This window comes from Pongo pygmaeus, chromosome 9, assembly GCF_028885625.2.
Source record: "Pongo pygmaeus isolate AG05252 chromosome 9, NHGRI_mPonPyg2-v2.0_pri, whole genome shotgun sequence".
In the NCBI taxonomy this organism is placed as follows: Eukaryota; Metazoa; Chordata; class Mammalia; order Primates; family Hominidae; genus Pongo; species Pongo pygmaeus.
In genome coordinates this window covers 71,750,710-71,765,938 of record NC_072382.2, presented here as the reverse complement: position 1 = coordinate 71,765,938, position 15,229 = coordinate 71,750,710, and the positions used below count along the sequence as shown (strand labels likewise).

Sequence of the window (15,229 nt, the reverse complement as noted above, 5' to 3'; positions counted from 1 at the left end):
ACACCATAATTCTTACTCTTTAGGATTTTAGTGTAGAAGATAGACAGGTTAACCAATAATTACACGTTAACCAATGATAAGGTTATCCTAGAGGCATGAACCAAATGCTTGGTGAATACAGTAGGTAAAAATCTTAGTTCACAACTTAGTTGTGTATAAAATACAGTTTCATTGACTTTTTTATAATTTGACCTATTTTATATTTTGAAGTCCCAACCTACCAGGTTGAAGAGAATTAGTCACAATAATTTGGGGTTCTTTCTACTTATAGTCAAATTTTGAACATCTTGTATTATACCAAGAAAAATTGCAGGTAGGTGGGTGATTGATTTGGCCAATGATGTCACCTTCTGTCAGTTTACTATTGCTCTCATTAGTCTTTAATAAATAGAATGCATAGATTGCTATAAGTTGTCCATCTTGTATCCTTATGGCCTCTTTAGATCCTTAGATATTCCCACCAATTTTGGACCACACTTGGGCATATGGGTCTTTGATTCATTCTCAGTTTGCGTCTCTTACACCCTGAATTTAATCCATTGGTAAATTTTGTCAATCTCTTTGAAAAATACAATCAGAAATTGATCACTTTTTATCATCTCCAGAAATGTCACCTTTATTTAAGTTGCAATTATCTCTCACTTGGGTAACTTCAGTAGTTTCCTAACCATTCTCCCTGCTTCCGATATTATCTCCTCCCCACTATCAAGTCTGTTTCACTATTGAAAATGTCATGGCCTGATATATTTTCTTCTTCATAATGTAATAAAAACAATAAATAACAAGAACAGTAATATTTTATTATGCAATCTACAACCATGATACTAGGCCAAGTGTTTGTGGTAAACGGGATAATGGCTGCTAAAGATACCTATGTCTTAATGCCTGGAACCTGTGAATATGTCACCTTACATTGCAAAGGGACTTTGCAGATGTGATTAAAGTTAAATAACTTGAGATGTCGAGATTAGATGGATTAGCTGGATGGATCCAATATAGTCACATGAGTCTTTAAAAGTGGAGAACCACAGAGATGGTAGCATGAGAAAGATTTGATCCACTGTTGCTGGCTTTGAAGATGGCAGAATGAGGCTACAAGCCAAGGAATGTGGGAAGCCTACAGAAGGAGAAAAGAAGAGAATTGATTTTTCCCTAGCCCCTCCATAAAGAAATGCAGCCTGGTGATTCCTTGATTTTAGCTCAGTGAGATCCATGTCAACTTTTGACTTACACAACTCTACAATAATAAATTCAGTAGAAGAATCCATTATTAGTTTGATTGATGTCTTAAACTATGTTTAAACCAAAAATTAGAATGTAAGTAACTTACCTAAGTTTCTCAGTTATAAATGGCACAAGTAGTACTCAAAGCCTGGGCTATCTGACACCCTTTCAGTTTTCAAAACTCATTTTCTAAAGAGTCTTCACATGACTATCCATTCACCACTACTTTCAATTTGAGTCATCTACACCCAAAAGCCTGCATGCATGCTGATGTGCCAAACTGAATGTTAACAGGTTGTCACTTGTGCATGTTTATACCTTGCACATAAAGGTTTTTTATTGCTGTGTTTCCACACAGGAAACTTCTTGAGACCTTTGAAAACACTTTCTCTACCAAGTTGGGCAAATTGTAGGGCTGTGACTCTTTTCCCGTTAGTCTCAGAAACTATTTGGGAATAGTCACATATTTTTATTCTATTTTATTTTATTATTATTATTATTATACTTTAAGTTTTAGGGTACATGTACACAATGTACAGGTTAGTTACATATGTATACATGTGCCATGCTGGTGTGCTGCACCCATTAACTCATCATTTAGCATTAGGTATATCTCCTAAAGCTATCCCTCCCCCCTCCCCCCACCCCACAACAGTCCCCAGAGTGTGATGGTCCCCTTCCTGTGTCCATGTGTTCTCATTGTTCAATTCCCACCTATGAGTGAGAATATGTAGTGTTTGGTTTTTTGTTCTTGCAATAGTTTACTGAGAATGATGATTTCCAGTTTTATCCATGTCCCTACAAAGGACATGAACTCATCATTTTTTATTGCTGCATAGTATTCCATGGTGTATATTTTATTCTTATGGTTCAAAGAATGTTACTCTTGTAAGAAAAATAAAGTTACTATAGTGGTAACTATAGTGGTAATTTACCATGTAAATTCTGTGCCAGAGCTTAGTACATGAAAATGAAACTAGTGTGTGTACTGGTCAAAGCACCAAAACACACACTGGTACACATACTTCAAAATATGGCTCTTCTCACTGCCCTATTCTCATGCCAGCCTAGCAGAACAGTAGCTGGTAATTTAGTTAAACTTTCTCAAAATTCGAGTTCAGTGTTCCTCCACGAAATCACATAGCAACACACCTTATTAATACATTAATATTAACACCATTGAGTCCAGGAAACATATCATAGTCTGTGATGTCATTTGACTTCATATTAATGTTTCTGAAACTTGGTAATCCAAACAGGAAGTACCAAATTGGACACAGGAAAGCTCTGCACTAGGAACTTGAAGTAAGTCTTATTTATTGACTGTCAACATTTTACTACAGTAAACAGTAAAATATTCTTGGCTATCAAATCAGCAAATGTTTTTTAAAACACATGATACATAGTGTTGTGTTGCTGTGTTACAGTGGACTAAGCATTGGTTTACAATGTTTGCATGAACTTTCTGGAAGCATATTTTCCAGTATATTGTTGTCTTAAAATGTCCATAATATTCCATTTCTAAAAATTTATTGAAAGGAAGATATCAGAGATGCAGGCCATATTTTATGTACAGGAAAATTTATTGCCTCATTATTTACAGTGGTAAAAAATATAGATAAAAATTCTCAATGATACAGAATATATAAAGCATTTATATCCAGCCCTAGGATGTTATGCAACCTTTAAAATTTGTACATATAGCAGCTCAAGTGGATGGTCATGCTTGATCAGGAAATAGAAAAACAAGTTTCAGAGCTAAGACTAGTACAAGGAGCAAACAGTTTAAGATATAAAAGAAACAGGGTTTGATACAGGAGCAAGAGGCCAGAGTCAAACCAGGTAGTCCAGGGTTAATGCATTGAAATTGTAGAAATAAACTTAAGAGAGAACAAACAATAACAACAGCAACGAAAATGGGTTGCTACGTGTTACTGTTTGAATATGTCTCCCATGTTGGAAATTTAATTCCCAAATTCATATCTTGATTAGATATGAAGCCTTTGGGAGATAAGTAGGATTGGATAAGATCATCATGATGGGACTGGCGGACTTAATAAGAAGAAAAAGAGATCTGGGCTGACACACATGCCCTTGCCCTTTTGCCATGTGATGCCCCCCACCATGTAATGGCAACACAAAACCTCTCTCCAGATGCTGGCACCATGCTTTTGAATTTCCTAGCCTCCAGAACTGTGAGCTAAATATACTTCTTTCCTTCACAAATTACCTAGTATTTGGTATTCTGTTATAGCAAGAGGAAATAGATTAAGACACTATGTCAAAAACCATTTTGTTTATACTACTGTTTAGAAAAATTATTAGAATTCCATATGACCTACTAGCCCTCCATGGTCTGATGAAAGCCTCATTCACCTCTTTTCCTGGATCCAGCCACGTTGGATTTAGCAGTTTTCCTACCCTGTTGATATGGCCAACACTGACCATTCAATTTTGGTGTATATAGAAACATCACTCCTCCTTACCTCTCTGTGAACTTCTGGCTATTCCTAATATTCCTATTTATTCCATTCCTCTCTGCTCCCACTATATCTTGTTGCACATGCTTTCATTAAAGTTCTTAATTGATTTATTAAGAGAAATATTGTATAGATACTCTACATATATCTGGTATTGAACAAGATCCTGAGGGTATAACAGTGAACACGATAGATATGACCCCAAATATTACACAGTTTGAAGTCTAGTAGGGGATACAAATAAGTAAATGGGAAATTAAAATACTGTATTATAATTACTCTACAAGTGGTATTCACAGAGATCTTTGCTATTGAAGGACCAATAATGTTAGCATCGCCTGGAAACTTGTTGGAAACTAAAAGAAAATTAGATCTTCTGAATTAGAACCTGCGCTTTTGCAAGATACCTAGGGCATAAATGTGCCATTCATATTTGTGAAGTGCTGGTATAGATCACCTAGGTGCTGGGACAATTTAGCCTGTGTGCTCGAGGGAGGCTAACCAAATGTAATTGATAATATTAGATCCAAGTGAGTGAAAAGGGTTTTGACAGGGGAGCTAGTAATGAGGGCAGAAGAGTAGAGTAGGGTGAGGAGACGACAGAAGGTTAAGGAAATGTTCCAGGCATGGTCAACTGCTGTGGTGTTTCATCTGCTTGGCGGACTGAGGACCAAATTAGGGCACTGCAAAATAGAGAAACTAAAAAGAAAAATTAAAAAAGGATAAAAAAACCTCCACATAATTAAGCTTCCATTAATTTATCCAAAATCTGCATATCAGAAAATCTAGGATAAAAAGCTATTTTAATTTTAATATAAATAAAAAATAAAACTGTTTTGAATTATGTTTGAAACAGAGTTTAGGAATCAGTAAACATCATAATACTGCCTCAGAGAATAGAATGAGAGAAGGCTCAGACCTGAGCCAAACCATGCCATGTTTAGGAAACTGAAAATGAGTTCTGTACGACTGAAGGGGAGAGAGTAGAAATAAATGTTTCTCCACCTAAAGCGGTCGCAAGGCCAGATCTCTGAGGACCTGGGAAGCCAAAGAATTGAAAGCAGGGTAATGTCCTGACCAGATTTGTGTTATAATGGTTGTCTGTCTATCTGTCAGATATATGAGTTCCTTGAGAGTAGATACTACACCTTTTCATCTCAACACTGGAACACAGTATCTGACACATACTAGGCACTAAATGATAATTTAATAAAATTGCTATATTAATGAAACAATAGTAATCATGATAAATAATAAAAATAAATAATTACAATGATTAATAACACATTTTGAGTGAGTGCAAAGTGTACTGTGCTAAGACCTTTTTATGGATCAATACTGGGTTATCTTATTTTACAACATAGACTTATAAAGCAGTATAACGATTTTCTCCACATTAAAAGCAAAAAACAGAGGTGATGTAGCCTAAGGTCACACGATTGGTGACAGAGCTGAGCTTTGGACCAAGGTTGTCTGGTTGTCTGGTAGGACCAAGGTTGTCTGGTTCCAAATACTTTCAGTTGAACCAATGCTATGTTGACTTTTAATGGACAGGTAGATGTAGGCAAGTGTGTAACATACTTAAGTCCTGGGACAGTACAATTAGAATAGACAACCAGTCAAAATGAGCATTGATCATTATGCCCTTCTTGTATCCACTGATTGTTAGGCCTTGGCTGGTGAGTGGTTTAAACGTCTGGAGTTTGCACTAAAAAAGAGTCTGAAGTTCTTCTGTGTTCCATTTTCTGCAGCTGTGTGTAGAAGATCAGCCTGCACTTGTGTCTGTGAGCGTGAACCAGTGCTCCTCAGACTGGAATTCCTAGCATAGATAGTAAAATTTTCACATTTATTTCCCTGTAACAGCCTGGATATCTGTTTTTGCTTCTGTATCTTGAAAGCTTCTATTTAAATTGTGCATTTTTTCCCACGGAGTCTCATACATTATGTGGCACATTTATCTGGGACTGTTAAGATTTCCCCCCAACCTGTTGAAGTATTTATGGGGGAAGATTATGCTTCTATTAGTCCAGAAGATACCTAAAAAGAGAGCATATTTTCTCAGGTTCTTTATGAACTTCTGGGAAAAAAATGCATCTTTCCAGATTTTCCTAGGCATCTAGAATCTTGTGACATAAGAAGAAGAAAAAAATTAAACAGAGTAATTAAATTTTCTGCTCTGTAGCAACTCTAACAGGAATAGTTACCTCATCCCCTTCTTCCATATAGCAGACCTTTGCAAGGTAATGGCCTCTTGATACAGCCTCTTATGCCAAGAAACATGTTTAAATAGTTGTCCTTGAAACTTACCAACCTTCCAAGCTCACCATTAATTGTGAAACGCTGTATTAATGACAAAGCTGAAAGCCATTTATGAGTGTCCACAGCTTAAATAGAAGCTGTCTGTCAAACATGGTTAATTCTCCACCACAGTAGTAAACATGTTGGTAGCAGTTTTAGGACAGTCAGAGCAGCCTAGTATCTCTGTAAGCTAGCAAGGGACACACAAGGAACTCATAAAGTTTTGTAGTCTTCCTTTAGTCACTTCCTCTTAAGTTGTCATTTTCTGTGACTATGCACAGGTTAGCAACAACTCCCAGGAAATTCAGGGGAGGGACTGGGCCCTCAATCAGAAAACCACTGCACTACCTTCAGTGAATGTAGTAACTCAGCAACCCCTTTCCTATTTGGGTTCCATGTCTCGTGATTGCTGTGAAACTGGCAAATGGCAGCTGAGCAAACTCAGCTGTTAATGATCCATTAACAACGCCACTTCTTCCTTACTCTGGCTCTATGCAAAGTTGTCCCACAGCTGTTTAGGGCTCAAATTGCTCTTGAATGAGAGCTGAAATTGCAGTTCATCTATAGAATTATCTTTTGGGGAAGAAAGAGTGAAGATAGACTGAAAATATGTTGCCTTTCACAGTTTGTTATTTGGAGTACAAAGGGTTAACAGGACACAGCTGTAGGGAGTTCTCCCCTAGGAATTTGCTTTTCTTCTGGGTAAATGACTCTCACCAGGTGACTTCTAGGCTCCTTATAAAGGCTCTTTTTCTCAAATATGGTAGTTCTCCTATTCCTGAATTTTTTCCCTATGTTTTCTCCTGGCAGAGGAGGACCTCTTCTGCCCTGTCCGGGGGCAGGGCTGATCAGGGGCTGATTCCGCAGCTATAGGTGTACAGAACCTTTCTGCAAGTAGGTTAGTGAGGTTGAGATAACTCTCTCTCGCTTGCTTTGCATTAATAGATTCTCTGCTGTGTGGGATGATCCTTTTAAATAGCAGGGGGCAGGATCAAATAACCTTACCTTCCAGACTCAAGAATTCTTCTGTGCACAAGGTCAGTGTTGTAGTGCATTGAAGACATTTATAAATAAATTAGGTACTGTATAACTTTCAGATAGTGTATGAAACAAACACAGAAGTATTCAGAGTAAATTAGTGAGCATGAACTCAGTAGTATATTTTCATACATTATGTCAACTCAAAAATATCGTTGTAGTGTTCAAAATAGTTATTCCAAATATAGACTACAGTCATCAGCATGTGTTTGTTCATGCCACAGTAAAAAAAAAAAAAAAAAAAAAAAAAAAAAAAAAAAAAAAAAAAAATTTAAATAAGGAGTTTGCGAGAGCATGGTGTTTGGAGTAAGAACAGAGCTCAATTCCTGAATCTGCCATTGGCTTGTTGGGTGAATTTGAGAACGTCATGTGGTTCCTCTGAGACTCGATTATCTAATCTTACCCTGCTTTCTCACCCATAAAGGGGAGTTATTAATACCCAATAACGGTGTTGTGATAGTAGTGAATGTGAAGCATTGTTGTGAGGGCTGTCTATTTAGAAGTTCCGGGTAGTCTGGTAACAGGGATGTTTAAGTTATAGGCTCTGTCATGGAAGAATTTTCAGTGCGGGAGAAAGAGACACTTAAAGAGATCTGTTTAAGAAGAGTTTAATATTTGCTCATTAGTTTTAGTGCAGGATGACTCAAGACTGGTTTAAGAATCATAGAATTTTTTTAAAAAAGCTATTGGCTGAGCGTGGTGGCTTATGCCTGTAATCCCAGCACTTTGGAAGGGGGCGGATCATGAGGTCAGGAGATCGAGACCATCCTGGCCAACATGGTGAAACCCCATCTCTACTAAAACACAAAAAATTAGCCGGGTGTGGTGGCATGTGCCTGTAGTCCTAGCTACTTGGGAGGCTGAGGCAAGGGAATTGCTTGAACCTGGGAGGAGGAGGTGATTGTGCCATTGCACTGCAGCCTAGTGGCAGGGGTGGGGGGGGATTGGGGGGGTGGGGAGCTGTTCTTGGACCCATGTTTGCTAATAGAGTTCCCTCTGTTACAAGAATCCTATTATGTTTCCCTTTGATTACAGGAGTTGAAGAAAGACGCTATGAGCTATGTACAGTGGAAAGAGGGACTCAGAGATTCAGTGAAGCAAATTGTTTGGCACATAGAAGGCATTAAATACATTACCACTAATTTTAATAGAAAGAAATATAGCCAAGTACTTAATCTGTTGGGGTTTTCTTCTATGTTTTATTTTTATTTTTGCTGTTTACAATATAGCTATTCTGTTTATTTTTATTGTGATAAAATCACACTTGTAATCCCAGCACTTTGGAGGCCAAGGCAGGTGTATTCCTTGAGTTCAATAGTTCAAGACCAGCCTGGGCAACATGGTGAAACCCCATCTCTACAAAAAATAAAAAAAATTATCCAGGCATGGTGGTGTGTGCCTGTAGTCTCAGCTACTTTACAGGTTCTTTACTTGGCAGGCTGAGGCAGGAGGATCACTGGAGCCTGGAAGTTTGAGGCTGCAGTAAGCAGTGATTGCGCCACTGCCTCCAGCCTGGGCTACAGAACAAGACTATCTCAAAAAAAAAAAAAGAAAGAAAGAAAAGAACACTTAACATGAGATTTACTCTAACTTTTAATCGCACAATATGGTATTGTTAACTATAAGTAAAATGTTGTGTATCAGATCTCTGGAACTAATTCTTCTTTAGTAACTGAAACTTTATACCTGTTTAACAGCATCTCCCCCATTTTTCCCTCTCCCTAGTCTGTTGCAATCACCATTCTACTTTTTCTATGAGTTTGGCTAAGAGATACTTCACATATAAGTGGAATCATGAAGTATTTCATTTCAGGTTCATCCATGTTGTAGCATGTGTCAGAATATTACTGCTTTTAAGGTTGAATAGTATTCTATTACATGTATGTCTTGTGCTTTCTTTATCCATTCATTTGTTGATGGACATTTAGGTTGTTTCCATATGTTGGCTATTGTGACTAATTCTGCAATGAACATGGAAGTGCAGATATCTCTTTGACTAACTGATTTCCTTTCCTTTGGATATATACTCAGAGTGGATGTGCTGTTTTTCACAGTGGTTGCATGATTTTACATTCTCTCCAACTGTGTACAATAGGCCCAATTTCTTCTCATTCTTATCAACACTTGCTATTGTTTTTTATAATAAGTATTTTCATAGCTATGAGGTTACATCTCACTGGGATTTTGATGATTTTGATTTGCATTTATGTGATTAGTAATGTTGAGCATCTTTTTATGTTTGTTGGCCATTTGTGTGTTTTGTTTGGAGAAATCTCTATTCGAGTCCTTTGTCCATTTTTAAATTGAGTTATTTGTGTTTTTGCTACTGAGTTGTAGGAGTTCCTTATATATTTTGAATATTAACCCCTAATCAGGTATTTGGTTTGCAAATTGGGTTTATTTACTATAATAAAAAGAACATTAAATTGAGAGGCTGCTTCCTCATTTTTAAAATAGAGTGTATGACCTTAGGGTCATTGCTTGCTCTCCACTTCAACTGGGAAAATAAATGTTTTTATCACTAGGTCCAAATTTGAGCAAAGTCCTTGTCTCAAAGATAAATATCAGATTATTGAGAAAACTGTTTGTTTTCCTCCTATGTTAAAATATGTTCTTATGGTTGCATGAATTTAACTTATAATTTGAGGGGGCCACATATCAGGAATCACACATATGTGGAAATATTAAGCACTGGGGTTTATCACTGTTTTCAGAAGCAGTTCTTTCATTTATTTAATAGATACTTTTAGATGCTGTTGTGATAGTCATTTTTTCTGGCTCTGAGATCATAGGTTTGAGAAAAAATGGTCCTTGTATTTTCCTGGGAATCATTTTTACCTTAGTGGCCATGTCTCCTCAATTTCATTAGAGGATGCTTCTTCTGGTCTTTTCTTTAAATACTGCTGTTCCCCAGCACTCTGTCCTCAGACTTAATTTCCCTTAGATTTATTACTCTAAGATATTTTTCACTGATCCTGTGCCTTCAACCATAGACATTAGTTTCACAACTCTCAAGCCCTATTATCAGGGCAGGAGTCATTTTCCCTAGGATGCAGAAGTAGGTACATGTCTTGATTCTTGTATGTAAAGTCACAGGTGAAAAAGTGAAGCTTATCTTCCAACTGAGATCCAAGGGTTGACTCGAAAATCCATAGATTTTGTTTTGTCTTGCATTGCCTCTCAATTCAAAATTTCCAGCCACTACTTTTTTTTTTTTTTTGTGAGAACTCAAAGAGGCTTCCTGTATTGAACATTTTTCCTTCTTCTCAAATACCTAGAGAAATGCCCTCTTGAACACATTTCCTGTAACCAGTTATTCTTACTGATGTCTAAGCTCCTGTCTATTCATTCGGGGGTTGCAATGAAGATAACTAAGTTAACTTACACTCAAATATTTTCTTTCTCAGAGTCAGACCTTCTTAAAGTAGCAAGTCTAATTCTAATGCACACACTAACACTGTAGGTATTTAATTTTTCTTTTAGTAAATACATGCATGAGTGAGCAAAAGGGGGACATAAATATGTTAAAAACCAAACATTCTTTCTATAGATAAAAATAGTGTCAGAAAACTTAACAACAAGAAGCAATATACAGAAACATTTTCAATCCTACAGATTTATGGATCTGGGTGAGCATACACTTAGATCTCCAGAGAAAACCTCCTTCCCCCGGTCAATCTATTCTCAATGCCCTTTTGCAGAAATGGAAAATCGAGAATCTTGCTCAGGTAAATACTCTAGTTATTATCCATGATTTTCCAATGAATTCCTTTGTTCTTGTTAAGGTTATTTAAGCCATCTTTTTTCAGGCAGAATTTCCTTTGAACATAATCAACTTCTCAATTATTACACGTATAAACAAACCTTTTTTCTACTATCACCCACTGTGGTCCATTTAGATTTAATTGTTTCTTTCCTGGTACTTAGTTTTATTTATTTACTTATTTTCACTCAACAGCTGTTGTGTATTTATTTGTTCAGAAGTATTTTACTAGAAAATGTTTAATATTATCTCATTCTCTTACTTTCATTGGGTCACACGGACTTATAAACTTTAATGCACCTTAGGGTTTTTGCCTCAGAAACTGAGAAGTGAAGAAAAGCAGGGTGAATTTCCTGTTGTGTTTCTTATGGTTGCCCAGAAATATCCTATCTGCCCATGTACATACAGTCATATAACTGGGAAATGTTTTCTATTATTGAAATTAATCTCCTGTTTTATATATGTATATATAAATATCCTGAAGCCTAGATGTAATATAATGGGAATCTTGCTAAAAACCAGGTTTCTTTACACAATTTAGTGTCTGTGTCCTCTCCTACTTCATTCAAGAACACATCTAATAAAACAGTAAGTGGCTATGCATTTTCATTGAAGAATAGGACGTGGTTCTCTAGTGATCATAAATTGTATGGTGTATAGAACAGAGTGAAAATGCTTTTCTTCTCCATTATTACAGGACATGGTTCTTTTCCTCAAAGACATCTGCTTCTTCACTCATCATGCCACCTTTCAACCACAGCATTTTCCACCCTGCAGTCTTCTTCCTTACTGGCATCCCTGGCCTTGAAACCCCTCAGATCTGGACCTCCATCCCATTCTGTTGCCTCTATGTCATTGCTATCTCTGGGAATGGCATGATCCTGTTTGTCATCTTCACTGAGTCGAGCCTCCATGAACCCATGTATTATTTTCTCTCCATGCTATCCTTCATGGACCTAGGTCTGTGTCTTTCTACATTGACCACCATGCTGGGTATTTTCTGGTTCAATGCTCGAGAAATCAGTTTTGATGCCTGCATTGGCCAAATGTTCTTTATCCATGGCTTCACATTCATGGAGTCCTCAGTACTTTTGGCAATGGCCTTTGACCGCTTCATTGCCATCTGTAACCCACTGAGATATGCCACAATCTTAACCAATTCACGGATTATTAAAGTGGGCTTTGCAATTGTTCTTAGGGGGACAACAGCTCTAGTGCCTCTACTCCTGCTCCTTAAGCGCCTCTCCTTCTGCCGTAGTCATGTGCTCCACCATTCCTACTGCTTCCACACTGATTTGATGAAGCTCTCATGCACAGACACATGGATCAACAGTGCATTTGGCCTGGCCATTGTTATCTCTACTGCTGGGTTAGACTCCGCCTTGATCCTCCTCTCCTATGTTCTGATCATCCGCTCTGTGCTCTGCATTGCCTCCCCAGAGAAGCGGAAAAAGGCTTTTGGTACCTATGTCTCTCACGTCAGTGCAGTTGCCATCTTCTACATCCCCATGATCAGTTTGTCACTAGTGCACAGATTTGGAAAGCGTGCCCCTCCCATTGTGCACACGCTCATTGCCAATGTTTATCTGCTTATCCCTCCTGTAATGAATCCCATAATCTACAGCGTAAAGACCAAGCAAATTCGCAAGGCTGTGCTCAAAGTATTTCTTTCTAAGCTAATTTAGGGAAGTTTGAGTGTACTCCTTCTTTACCAAGTCTTCCCTGATCCATGTTTGATCATTCAGTACTGTGAGTTACTGTTGTCTATTGAAACAGCTGGTTTCAACGTGCTTTCTTTCTATTCTGATGATCCACTAACTTACCATTTACACAGTTCTAAATGGTGAGTTATTTGAGGGCAGAGATTATGTTGGTACTTCTGATCCTGTCATGAATACTGAACCTAGCACAGTATAGGACCACAGTTAAAATATGTCTGAAAGCATGCACAAGTAAAGTCATACTTGGAGTTTAGGAGTCTCACCACCTCTAGAGCATGTAGCTATCCAAAGTAGGTCTCATGTAATGTACATCAGTAGGCAAAGTCTAGGTTTTAGTAATTCTTACAGTTTATTTGTAATGATTCATTATTCCACCAGACAGATTGTAAATGGCTGAAGAATATGAATAAGCACAATAAGCAAGAAGTATTAATAAAAGGACTACTTTCCTAATTCTTAAAAGAGTACTTGAGGTCACCTTGGTAAATGCATTTGTATTTTAATGGTAAAAGATCTGGGGGTCCATTTTCTAAATATATGTCTAAAGAAGAAAAATGGGAAAGAATGTAAAGATATATTGTGATGTTCAACACATCATTCATTATACATTGCAATGAAAATGTGGAAACTGCTTAAACAATTACTTTAGGGTACTGACTAAATAAAATATAAAATACAATGCAACAAGTTAAACACTGATACAAATATAAATTGCATTTTGTTAAAAAAGATAGGTTAGTATACAAAGTACTTACTTGTGTATATATTTCATGTGAATATGTGTACATGCACATTAAAAAGTATAAATAGACATATCCCAAACATTACAACAGCTTATATTTGATAGCTGGATATTGTTTTGCTGACATAGTCTTTATACTTTCTTGCATTTTATAAATGTTCAATAATGAGGGTTTCTTTTTCTTTTTAGATAATGAAGTAATTTCCACTTAACACCTTCCCACAAAACAAAACTTTTTTAGTTCTTCATCTTCCATAAGATCTTCATTCCAATGGGTCTTCACAGATCTGGCCTCATACAACCCACTGAATACACTCATAAGATGACATCCACTTTCTACTTGCATCTATCACTTTTCTCAATGTGGTCCAGCATCTGTGTATCCAAACCACTTGACACTTGAGTTTAAAGTGCAGATTCCCCAATTCCACTCCAGAACTACTTAAACAGAAGCCCTTGAAATGGAACCCACAGATTTGCATTTTAACAAGACATTTATGGATTATCATGTATGACAGAGTTAACACTTTTCTGGGGTCTATCTACTTTGATGAATTATATATATTTCTGAAAAACACCAGGAATATATTGCCTCTAAGTCTTTGATTATTTTGCTCTCTCTGACTGAAATACCCACCTCTTTCTTTTCCTGATTGTTCCATTTATTATTCTTTCAGGTGCTGTTAATAAATCTTTGTCTTCTAGGTAGTCAGATTTCTCTTCCCCTACTGATCTGAAACTTTTTGAAAATGGGCATTGGACTTTGGGAATTGATGTATCTTGCACAGAGATACAAGGGCAGTGCTTTATTAATAATAGCTACTTAATGTATGCTTATTGAATTAAATTTATTTTTATATAACTTCACATATATACTGACATATTTTGAGCATCTTCATTTTGGCAAACACTGTGGAAGGGAGGTACTAGGGATAAAATAGTGAACAGGGAAGGCACAGCCTTCATTCTTAAGGCGTTTAAATCTGACTAAACATATCTAAATTGAATCAATGTTTTAATCAGTTGTTACTTGCAAACTGTGTACAAAACATTATACCATATACTAAGAGTAGTCATAGATGGCGGGCTCTCTTTCTCCCAGTAGAAGCCTGAACCAATGGAAAAACAACCAGCCCAGGAAATACTTGATAAGAAAAATATAGCTCCTAGAAATTTACTGTTTAATAGAGAAAATATAATATGCACTCATTTCTAAGCAATAAAAGCATAAGCATAAATTATTTAAATTTCATATGGATAGTTAGGAAAAGTCTTCAAAAATAATTTTGAAGTTGGAGCAACTGCATTTTTGGGTGTATCTTAAAATAAGTGTACTAAGAATGTTATTGTGAAAGTAACAATTTTGATTCATGCTTTAATAATGTAATTTATGAAGTGTCAATTACAGATAATCTTGTATAGTATAGTTATATGTACCTTAATAAAATCCACTTTGAAGTATATTTATTTTCTCTCTTTATAAAGTAATACTTTATATTTTTTCTTATTTCTAAGTTTTTTTTTCTTTTAATCTTACAGCTTATACCTCTTATTTTTCCCTACTATCTATGTTATACTCTGAATTCAACAACATCCAATACTACGGTCTATACATTTTTCTTTTATTTATAGTCCATCTGAAACAATGGTTGTTTCAAACTGTCAGAACTAATGCTGAAAATAGTAGTCTGGTTAATCTGAAGTAGACTTTGAAAGAGTAGGCGATGGGGTATTGAGGTTCTGTTTGATAATGTCTTCTAAATTGACATTTCTATAAACTGATATATCAGAGTTTAGGGGGAAGATGTGATATTTGTACCATTCAGGTTGATATTGACACCAAGCAGAAAACTGCAATATATTAGGGATTCTCAAATTAGGTGCCCAACTTCCTCAGCTGCTTCACGTGGAGCTGTAAAAATGAGTTTTTCTAGGGAAGAGGAAAGATTAAGTTCCATGCTGT

The 15,229-nt window shown here is 36.5% G+C and overlaps 1 protein-coding gene across 1 annotated transcript; it reads left to right on the top strand.

Moving 5' to 3' along the window:
• The first annotated feature begins 11,543 nt into the window (after positions 1–11,543).
• On the top strand, positions 11,544–12,488 carry LOC129008469 (olfactory receptor 51F2-like). The gene has a single exon (XM_054440767.1). It carries the CDS (start codon positions 11,544–11,546, stop codon positions 12,486–12,488), a length of 945 nt encoding a protein of 314 aa, XP_054296742.1.
• Positions 12,489–15,229: the final 2,741 nt, after the last annotated feature.